Source organism: Chrysochloris asiatica, unplaced genomic scaffold (assembly GCF_000296735.1).
Source record: "Chrysochloris asiatica unplaced genomic scaffold, ChrAsi1.0 scaffold00423, whole genome shotgun sequence".
In the NCBI taxonomy this organism is placed as follows: domain Eukaryota; kingdom Metazoa; phylum Chordata; class Mammalia; order Afrosoricida; family Chrysochloridae; genus Chrysochloris; species Chrysochloris asiatica.
The window spans coordinates 362,669-373,157 of NW_006408941.1; the positions used below are offsets into that span (position 1 = coordinate 362,669).

Consider the following 10,489-nt stretch of genomic DNA (forward strand, 5'->3'; position numbering starts at 1 on the left):
GACAAAAAAGGTACAATTCACTCTTGTTCCCCACACTCCTCTAGATACCAGAGGTGATTTCAGCTTCCACCCTCATCTACCCCCAGCCCAGACCCTGTTCTCTGGAAGTTCAGAGCCTCAGAATATGGAGCAGTGCCCACCTGAGTCCATGCACCTACTATACAGACATGGTGCATGGACTCAGGTGGGCACTGCTCCAGATCTATAGACCCCACAGAGCCTCCAGGTCAGAATGAGACTACCAGGAACCTTCATCATCAGCCACTCTGCCTCTAGCAGACAGACACTGAAGCTAGCAATCTGAAGAGCCTCCAAAAACTACTTCCAGGTTGAGTGCCCTGAACATAGACGAGTCCTGGTGTGGCGCTGTGGATTAATGCGTCATACTGCAAAGTCGTTTGGATCGCAAGGTAGGTGGTTCAAGCTCACCAGCTGCTCCTCGGAAACCCTATATGGGGTCCCTATGGGTTGGAATCCACTCAAAAGCACTTAACAACAGGCCTATAGGAACTTCATTTAGGGCTGTAGTTTTTGGAGGCTCCAGTCATCCCTCCTCCGTTCACCTCATGAGTTCCTTGGCTGACAGGAGCTTCACAGAGTTTTTACCTCTCTGGGTCCAACAATTCCTCTTTTTGTTTGTTTGATTACTTTTCTTTTTGTTGTTTTATTCACGTATTCTTTTTCTTCTTCCTCTCTTTCCCTTCCCTTGATTTTTATCCTTTTTATCTCTGCTTTTGCTTTTTCTTCTTTTGTTCTGTTTCTTATTCCCACCCTCTTCTTTTTCCTCTTAATTTTTCTTTACTACTCTCTAGTCTGTTTCTAAGGAGCTCTGGTAGCATAGTGGTTACGAATTGGGCTGCTAACCTCAAGACTGGCAGTTCAAATCGACCAGCGTTCTGCAGGAAAAAGATGAGGCATTTTGCTCCCATAAAGATTTACAGCCTCGGAAACCCTGGCAGGGTCACTATGAGTCGGAATCGACTCCACGGTACTTAACAACAACAATAACAACAAGTCTCTTTCTGGAGTCCTGGTGTGGTGCTGTGGGCTAATGTGTCAGACTATAAAGTCGTTTGAACTGCAAGGTCGGTGGTTCAAGCTCACCAGCTGTTCCTTGGAAACCCTATACAGGATATCTATGGGTGGGAATTGACTTGACGGCACTTAACAACAACAGGTCTCTTTTCATGTTCATCTTCTGTCCTTCTTTTCTTCTTACTTTTTGTTTGTTTTTTTTTAACTTCTTTCTATCCTATTTTTTATTTTTTCTCTTGTACAGTTCTATTTTCCTGTCTCCCTTTTCTCTTCTTAGATATTATATTATTTTTTCTTGTTGCTGCCTGTTTTTGTTCTTTTTCCTCTTTTATTATATTCTGTTTTTGCTGCTGTTTGCTTGTTTGTTTGTTCTGTTTTGTTTTCTTGTGTGTATTTTTTCTTCTTGCTCCACCAGATGGGAAACAACAACTATGCCCATATTGACTCAGACACAGCCAAACCCTCTGCAGTTCCACCTGATCAATGATAGACATCAGCCAACACCAGCCAAAACTCACCCAAACTGAGCTGCTTGAATGGTGAATGGTAAACAGTCCACACACTTCCATTCTCTAATCACACCACCAGGAGAAAGTTAGTAAGAGCCTAAGAACACACCAAAATACAATCATCAATTAAATCAACATTACCACAATGTCTCAGGGGCAATAGATGATTTTAGCTCACATGAAGAAATGAGAGCATGGTTCAAAGAAATAACCAAAATGCAAAGCCAGAAAACATATTTGAGAAAGAAAAGGTAATGGAATTACCTAAGAAAGAATTCAAAAGAATGACACTTAGCTACCATCAATGGCTTGATAAAAAGATCAAGGAAAGCAAGAACTTTCAAAGAAATTTGAAAAAACTTTGAAAAACTTTCAAAGAAATTTGAAAAAACTTAGAAGATTTTAGGAAACACTACAAGAACAAACAGACCAAGTAAATGCAAATTTTGAATCAATACAAAGCCTGCAAATAGAAATCCAGAAAATTAATACTAATATCTAAGAAATGGACAGTACACTGAAGGGGCAAAGGAGTAGATTTGAATCAATAGTAGCCCGAATTAGTGCTCTTGCAGACAAATCTCTCAATACTAGTAAGCTAGAATAACAATCAGGGGGGAAAAAAAGAATGAAAAAAATTAGAAAAAAGCCTGAGATTTGTGTGGGAGACAATGAAGAGGAATAACTTATGGGTGATCAGAATTCCAGAACAGGAAGAGACAATAAAAGCATGCAAAACATTGTCAAACAGTTACTTGAAGAAATCTTCCTTACCATCATGAAATATGAGAATATAACCATTCAAAAAATGAACAGTTACACCAAACAGAATAGACCCCAAAAGAAAATCACCAAGACTTATCATAATCAAACTTTTCAAAACCAAAGACAAGGGGAGAATCCTGAGAGCAATTTGGGAGGAACAAAAAGTTACCTACAAAGAAGAACCAATAAAACTAATCTTTGATTTCTCAGCAGAAATAATGCAAGCAAGAAAGCAATGGATGATATATACAAAACTCTGAAAGAAAAAATTGCCAACCAAAAATCTCATAATTTGCAAGACTGTTACTCAAATACAATGGAGAAATTAGGACATTTTCAGATCAACATAATTTAAAAGAATTTGTAATAACCAGGCCAACTTAACCAAAAATACATATGGATGTTCTTTGGACTGAGAATTTACACCAGCAGACAACAACCTGAGATTACCATACATGAAAACACCACTCAGAACTCAATCCCCCAAACAAAACAAATCTATTGTTGTTGTTGTTGTTAAATGCCATCGAGTCGGTTCTGACCCATAGTGACCCTGTATAGGATTTCTGAGGAGTGGTTGGTGAGCTTGAACAGCTGACTTGAGTTATGAAGAAGACAATATAAAACAAGAGGTAAAATGGAGATAATAGAAGACACAGAGAGGAGTGCAAGAGTTAAAGTGAATAGAGGTAAATGCTGTTAACTGATGGCATATGGAAAGGATTGCAATCATTGTAATGACATGAAGTATATAATTTGTTAAATGTCAGATTTATGATCTGTTCTGTAAACCTTCACTCAAGTCACAATAATTTTTTTTTTTTAAGTATTGCTATTAGCTCCCAGTCTTTCGGCTTTTGTGTAACTTTCTTTGGTCCTTTGGCATCTGGGTTCATCCCACACCAGCCGCCTCCGCCATGACTCCCAAGTTCGACCCCAACAAGGTCCAAGTCCTGTACGTGAAGTGTACCGGTGGGGACGTTGAGGCTACGTCCACTCTAGCCCCCAAGATCGGACCCCTGGGTTTGTCTCCAAAAAAGGTTGGTGATGACATTGCCAAGGCAACTGGTGACTGGAAGGGGTTAAGGATTACAGTGAAACTTACCATTCAGAACAGACAGGTCCAGATTGAGGTGGTGCCTTCTGCCTCTGCCCTGATCATCAAAGCTCTCAAGGAACCACCCAGAGACAGAAAGAAGCAGAAAATTATTAAGCACAGTGGAAAGATCACTTTAGATGAAATTATCAGCATTGCTCGCCACACGCGACACCGGCCTTTGGCCAGAGAACTTTCTGGGACTATTAAAGAGCTCCTGGGAACTACCCAGTCAGTGGGCTGCAATGTTGATGGACGCCACCCTCATGACATCATAGATGACATCAATAGTGGTGCTGTGGAATGTCCATCTAGTTAAGAACTACAAAAATATATTCAATGAAGGATCATTTGAAACAAACAAACAAAAAGTATTGCTATTAAATCGTGAAACTTTATTAAGCAAATATATCAACATTGGAAAAAAAGAACAGCATACATAAAAAATCAAAAGATCATTTAAAAGACAGGAAAGAAAGAAAAGGTCAAAAGGGAGTCAGAAAAGACTCTTCTTAAACTAGCTCTTGAATGTAAAATAGCTAAAGTGACTGGAAGAAATGATGAAGTAAAATAACTGAATATAGGATTTCAAAGGAAGGCTCAGCATGACAGAGAAGCTATCAGAATGTGAAAACATTTTAAGAGGTAGCGTATATAAAGAGCCAATGGTATTGAAGAAAGAAGTCCAAACTGCGCTGAAGAGCTTGATGAAAACAAGTCTCCAGAAATTGCTGGAATAACAATTAAATATTTCAACAAACTGATGTAATATTAGAAGTGCTCATTCATCTATTCCAAGTAATTTGGAAGACAGTTACCTGGCCAACTGACTGGAAGAGATTTGTATTTGTGCCTATTTCCAAAGAAAGGTGATCTAACAATATGGAAATTGTTGAATAATGCCATTAACATTACGTGCAAGTAAAAATTTGCTGAAGATAATTTTTTTTAAATGGTTGTAGCAGTACTCAACAGGTAATTGCCAGAGATTCAAACTTGATTCAAGAGAGGACAGGGAATCTTGGTTGAAAGCAAAGATGTTTATCTGTGTTTTATTGAATATGCAAAAATATTCAACTATGTGAATCTTAACAAATTGTGGGTAGCATTGCAAAGAATGGGAAATCCTGAAAATTTGATTGTGCTCATGTTGAACCTATATACAGACCAAGAGGCAGTTGTTGGAACAAAACAAGGGGATATTGTGTGTGTTACAACTTTGTTAGAACAAGGGAATAATAAAACCGGGAAAGGTTGTGTATTAGAATTGTGTCTTTTCATTATACTTAATCAATGTGTATACTGAGCACATAATCTGAGAAGGTGGACAATATGAAGAAGAACATGGTATCAGAATAAGACTCATTAACAAGGTATCACTTGCAGACAACACAGCCTTGTTTGCTGAAAGTGAAGAAGACTAGCAGCAGCATTAGTATGTGTTGTTATATTGTTGTGTGCCATCGAGTCGGTTCTGACCCATAGCAACCCTGTGTAGGGTTTCTGAGGAGCAACTGGTGAGCTTAAACCGCCGATCTTGTGGTTCAAACCGACTTTGCAGTCCAGCTCACTAACCCACATAGCCACACCAGGATGCTTAGTATGTGTATGAAGATCAAATACAACCTTCAATATGAATTATATCTCAATGCAAAGTAAGCAAAAATTTTCACAGCTGAACCAAATAACAGCAGCATGATAAGCAAAGAAAAGATTGAAGTAGTCAAAGGTTTCATTTTACTTGGATCCACAATCAAAGCTCATGGAAACAGCAGTCAAGAAATTCAAGAACGTAGTATATTGGCCACATCTGCTGTAAAAGTGTTCAAAAGCAAAAACGCCACATATGCATGCAAAAGCTGGACAATGAATAAGAAAGATCAAAGAATTGATGCCTTCTAATCATGATGTTGGTGAAAAATATTAAATATACCATGAGCTGCCAGAAGAAATACAGCAAGAAAACTTAGAAGAGAGGATGGTGAGACTTCATCTCAGATGCTTTGGACATGTTGTCAGAAGGGACCATGAGGTATGAGGAAGAACCTGGAGAAGGACATCATGCTTGGTAAAATAGAGGATAGCGAAAAAGAGGACGACCCTCAAAGAGACGGATTGACACTGTAATTGAAGTAATTATAGGGCTCAAACACATTGTGAGGATGGTGCAAGACTGGGCAGTGTTTCTTTCTGTTGCACAAAAGGCAGCTATGAGTCTGAACCAACTTCACAGCACCTAACAATAACAGCCACTGTCTTTTAGACACGTTGATATCTGCGGTGGAGACAGTATTTCCCAAGATGCTGTTTGTCCGCTTTGACAAACTATTGCATTCTAGGGTTTGTAGTCCGGAAGTGAATGGGTAGTTACTCATCGCGCAGGCGCAATTGTGCGAATCCCCGGAAGACTCAGCAGTGGCTCCCAGGATGAGCGTGTGGCCGTGGCAGCTGCTAAGGTGGCGGCGCTGACGGGACGCGAACTCTATGCCTTTCCGGCTGCTCATCACGATCGGTCTCCTGTGTGTGCTGCTGCCCCTGCACCGTGGTGCGCCGGGCCCTGATGGCACCGCGCCGGACCCTGCCCACTACAGGTGAAAGGGACTAGGTTCCCCGCCCCTCTATAGTTGGTGGGGGAATGGGGAGCGCATACCCAGTTCTTTCCTTTCCCTTCCATCACAGGACCCCCTCTCTAAGGTGCTCGGGTCCAACTACTGGGCTCCCTGCAGGAAGCTGGTGGTGATTCCCACGTTACACTCTATTTCTCGTCCCTTTTCCCCACCTGGCTCCGTGTTCTGGCCCCCTACTCAATTTTTTTGTCCCTCGCTCCAGGGAGCGAGTCAAGGCCATGTTCTACCACGCCTACGACAGCTACTTGGAGAACGCCTTTCCTTACGACGAGCTGCGACCTCTCACCTGCGACGGGCACGACACGTGGGGCAGGTAGTGAAGTGGAGGGGCAAGGGGACGGTCGGGGTCTGGCAGTCCAGTCCCAGAAGGACAGGTCGGCTGGAGCTGGTGACTAAGTTCTTTTTGGTTCCTGAAAATCTTCTGGCTAGGGTGAAACCATGCTCTTCCCAATTCCGGCCACCACCACCAGGACCCACTGATTCTCTTGCAGTTTTCTGCAGTGAAAATAGTTTAGGGTTAACCTAACGAATTGGACCCCTGAGCTACAGCCCCAGAAATATCAGGCATCAGCTGTGGGGATTTGGGCAAATCTCTGGAGTCCTGGGATATCACTGAAGGTCTGCAAGAAGTAAGAAAACCCAACCCCCTCATTTTATAGGTGAGCAAACCGAAGCCCAAGACAGGGCACTCTCCCAAACAGCAAAATTTAAGAACCTTTGTAGTTGGTGTTCCCCGAATTATCCCCCAGTGTGGCGTTGTAGGATAAACACTGGACTGCTAACCACAAGGTTGGCAGTTCAAACTCACCAGCCGCTCCTTGGAAACCCTATACGGAATCACAATGAGTCACAACTGACTCCACAGCACTTAACAGCAACAACGTCCTCTCATTGCTAACTGCCTCTTGTCATTCAGACTTCATATCAAAATGTCGCTTCCTAAGCATCAGCCCCTAAACCACTCACCCACTACAACTTGCTTTCACGCTCACCTGTTACATTTGCTTCACAACTGGTCTCACTCTCTGGTATTCTGTTTTTCATTTAACTCTAGTGGTTTGTCATTCTTGCTTCCACTAGAATACAAACCTATGAGAGCTGGAATTTTCTGTCTTGTTCCTTGCTGAGTGAAGAATCATTACGTTAGCTGAAATTGACATTGCTTGAACAACATTTTACTTCTGCTACCACACTTCATTCTCTTATCATATTTAGGAGTTAAATATCATTATCTTTGTCTTACAAATTAGTATGCCAAGGACTAGAAAAGTAAGCTCAAGAAAAATGTGCTTATTTTTGTTTTTTAGTTCAAAAGAAGTACTAGAAACAAATGACAAATATAAACAGTACAAAATCATAACCAATAAAATAAATATCTCTGATACTCCAGAAATCCAGCCGTTGTTAACTTCCTTGTGTATACTTCCAGAAATATTCTCTCCTTATAATATCATATGTTATTGTTAAGTGCCATCGAGTCGGTTCCCATTCATAGTGACCCTAATAGGGTTTCTAAGGAGCAGCTGGTGGATTTGAACCATCGACCCTGCAGCTCAAACTGATCTTGTGGTTCAGTGCATATTCTATAGCACCACACCAGGACTCGAACATATAGGAGTGCATACATCTATCTCTTTTTAAATTAACTTTTCAAAGGATAATTTACATATAATAAAATACACCCACTTTAAGTGTGCAGTGACCGCCATCTTAGTCAACATACAGAATATTTCTTACCACCTTAAAAAGTATTCTTATGTCCCTTTGTAGTTAATCTCTCATCACCACTGGCCCTAAGAACTAATGATCTGCTTTCTATTTGTCTTTTTCTGAAAATGCAGATAAAAACATAACTCTACTGCTTATTCTGTACCTTTTTGTTTTAACAACATATCACATTTTTACACATGTAGCATGCATGTTACACAGCTCTTTGCAAACCATGCAAATAAAGTACACTTTACAGTGTTTTTCAAACCTTGCAACCCTTTCACCCATTAGTTTCCTATTCTTGCTATGCACAGTATGTGCATGTGTGGTATTTACTCAGCTGTGTTGTATATACAAAATTCGGTAATTTTAATGTTCCCATCAGCACACAGACATCTTATAGTAAACAATGTTTTACACTGTTTGAATATATCTTAGTTTAGTTCATCACAAGTGGTAGACATTTGAATTACTTCTAGCCTTTTGCTGATCTAAACAATACTGCTATGAGTATCAACAAATATCCAACTCTGCTCTGTGAGATGAAATTGCTGAAAAGTCGAGCTCTTAGGTATAATCTTATACTGCCTCCCCATGGCAGATAGGAAAGTCAGAGACTGTAGGTGGTATGTTTAATTACAATTGAGATACATCAATCCACTCTCCCAGGTGCAGTAAGTGGGTCAGAGACTCTTGGTGGTTTTCATCGTGGCTTCTGTGTTGTGACTGGAAGTGGGATGGGCAGAGGTGTCAGTCACTGTGCCTCACTTATTGGTGACTGGGAGATCTGTTCTGGGGCAGCCTTGTTGTTGTTGTTAAGTGCCGTCGAGTCGGTTCCGACCCATAGCGACCCTGTACAGGGTTTCCGAGGGTGTAAATCCTTACGGGAGTAGAAAGCCTCATCTTTCTCCCGCGGAGCGGCTGGTAGTTTCGAACCGCTGACCTTAAGGTTCGCAGCCCGATTCGTAACCACTACGCTGATTTTCTTAATAAGTGGCTGTGATTTCTGCTTTTTTGCAGTTTTTCTCTGACCCTGATTGATGCTCTGGATACCTTGCTGGTAAGTGTCTTGTATATTCTATTTCCTCTCCATCATTACATAGCCAGTATCTTCCTTTCTTTGTCAGCTTGGCTATAAGTGAAAAATAGTCTTCCTTCAAGCTTTTTATTTTCATCTCATAATTCTGAACTATCAGACTTTGTTGACCCAGCTATTGGGGAAAATGATGAATCCCAGCTTATTCCGGTTCATTTATGTAGTTATGTACTGGAGATTGTATTGTTATTGTTGGTTGCCATCACATTACTTCTGATTCATGGTGTACTCGAGTACACAGTAGAACCACTCCATAAGATTTCAACACTGTGACTTTTCAGCAGCAGATCAGCACATCTGTCTTCTGAGGTGTCTCTGGGTGGGTTCAATCTACCTGTTATGTACATAGAACTGTGATATGCATGGTAACTCTGGAGTGGGAGTGAGGGTCAAACTTTGATACTCCCCTTGTTTTTAAGGATCTCACATTCTAGTAGACATATTCAGTAAGGATGAAATAGTACTGCCTTAACATGTTATGTGTAAGTCTAATACACTTTGCATGTATTATCTTATTTCATTCTTCCAATGACCCCAGAAGTAAGTATTTTACTCCTTGTTACAGCTGAGATATATGGTGCGAAGAAAGATAAAATGACTTGCCATGGTCACATTCCTATAAAGTGGCAGAGTTAGAACTGAACTGAATTCTGTTTAATGACAAATCTTAACCATCATCTTAAAAAGGTCAAAAGAGAAGATTAACAACTTATCCCTTACTTCCCTACTTCTGGTTCTCCATCTCCCCTTCTCATTTTTCTTTTTCTTTAAATTTTCTTTATTTTGTTTTTGTTGAGAATAAACTAAGTCAGTAGTTTCTACATGTACAATTTAGTGACGTTGATTATGTTCTTTGGATTGTGTGAGCATTCTCACCTGCATTTTCTGAGTTGTTCCTCACTGTTAACAAAAAGTCACTGCCCCCTGAGGTTGCTTTTGAGCAATTGTCAGTTTGATCCCATATTGATAGTTCTTAAAAGAGCGTACTGCTGAAGGCTGACCTTTTTACTAGTTAAGCTAAACTGTTGTTGATTTTAAGAAGACTTCAGGGGGATATTTTTGGTTTACGGTTTAAAGATTATCTCAGGGTAATTAATAGTTTCTGGGATTCAACTACCCTCCATAACTCCAGAAACTCTAGAGTCCATGAGACTTTAAAATTCTAGCCTGTATTTTTCACTTTTTGATCAGGATTCTTTTATGGGCAGTAGCTAGGCACCTCAAATTCTTCTGGCAGTAGTTTATAGAGGCAACTAGCCAAACATCTGTATCCTATTCCTGACTCCCCTTTACCTCCATTAAATAGTGGTCATCTGTTATGTCTTCCCCTTTTCGTTTTTATATATTTATAGACTTACATGATTGTAATCATAATATAGATATAATTTGACTTGCTTTTCCATCCCCCACCCCTATGTTAATTTGTTTTATTTGTCCATTCAACAAATATGTATTGAGGGCCAACTGTGTGTACCAGGCACTGTGCTGAGCTCTTCCATTATAATGGTGAGTTTAAACAGGTATGGTCTCTTCCCTCCTGGAGATTATAATTTTAGTGAGGGAAACAATCAAAGAATAAAAATGTATAATTACAAATTGGTCTATTGCAAAGGACCGCGGTTTTGTAAGTAGTTTTTTTTTTTTTTTTTTT

The 10,489-nt window shown here is 40.2% G+C and overlaps 1 protein-coding gene and 1 pseudogene across 2 annotated transcripts in view; both read left to right on the top strand.

Moving 5' to 3' along the window:
- Positions 1 to 3,226: 3,226 nt before the first annotated feature.
- On the top strand, positions 3,227 to 3,724 carry LOC102836314 (annotated as a pseudogene).
- A 2,065-nt stretch (positions 3,725 to 5,789) lies between these two features.
- The window catches only part of EDEM2 (ER degradation enhancer, mannosidase alpha-like 2), a 42,113-nt gene continuing 37,413 nt past the window's right edge, over positions 5,790 to 10,489 (top strand). The window contains exons 1-3 of one of the 2 annotated variants that reach the window (XM_006876869.1): positions 5,790 to 5,996; positions 6,235 to 6,345; positions 8,763 to 8,802. In XM_006876869.1, the coding sequence (XP_006876931.1) occupies positions 5,890 to 5,996; positions 6,235 to 6,345; positions 8,763 to 8,802 (258 nt within the window). In that variant the 5' untranslated portion in view covers positions 5,790 to 5,889. The remainder of the gene's footprint in view (positions 5,997 to 6,234; positions 6,346 to 8,762; positions 8,803 to 10,489) is intronic. The other variant, XM_006876870.1, reaches the window with a different exon arrangement.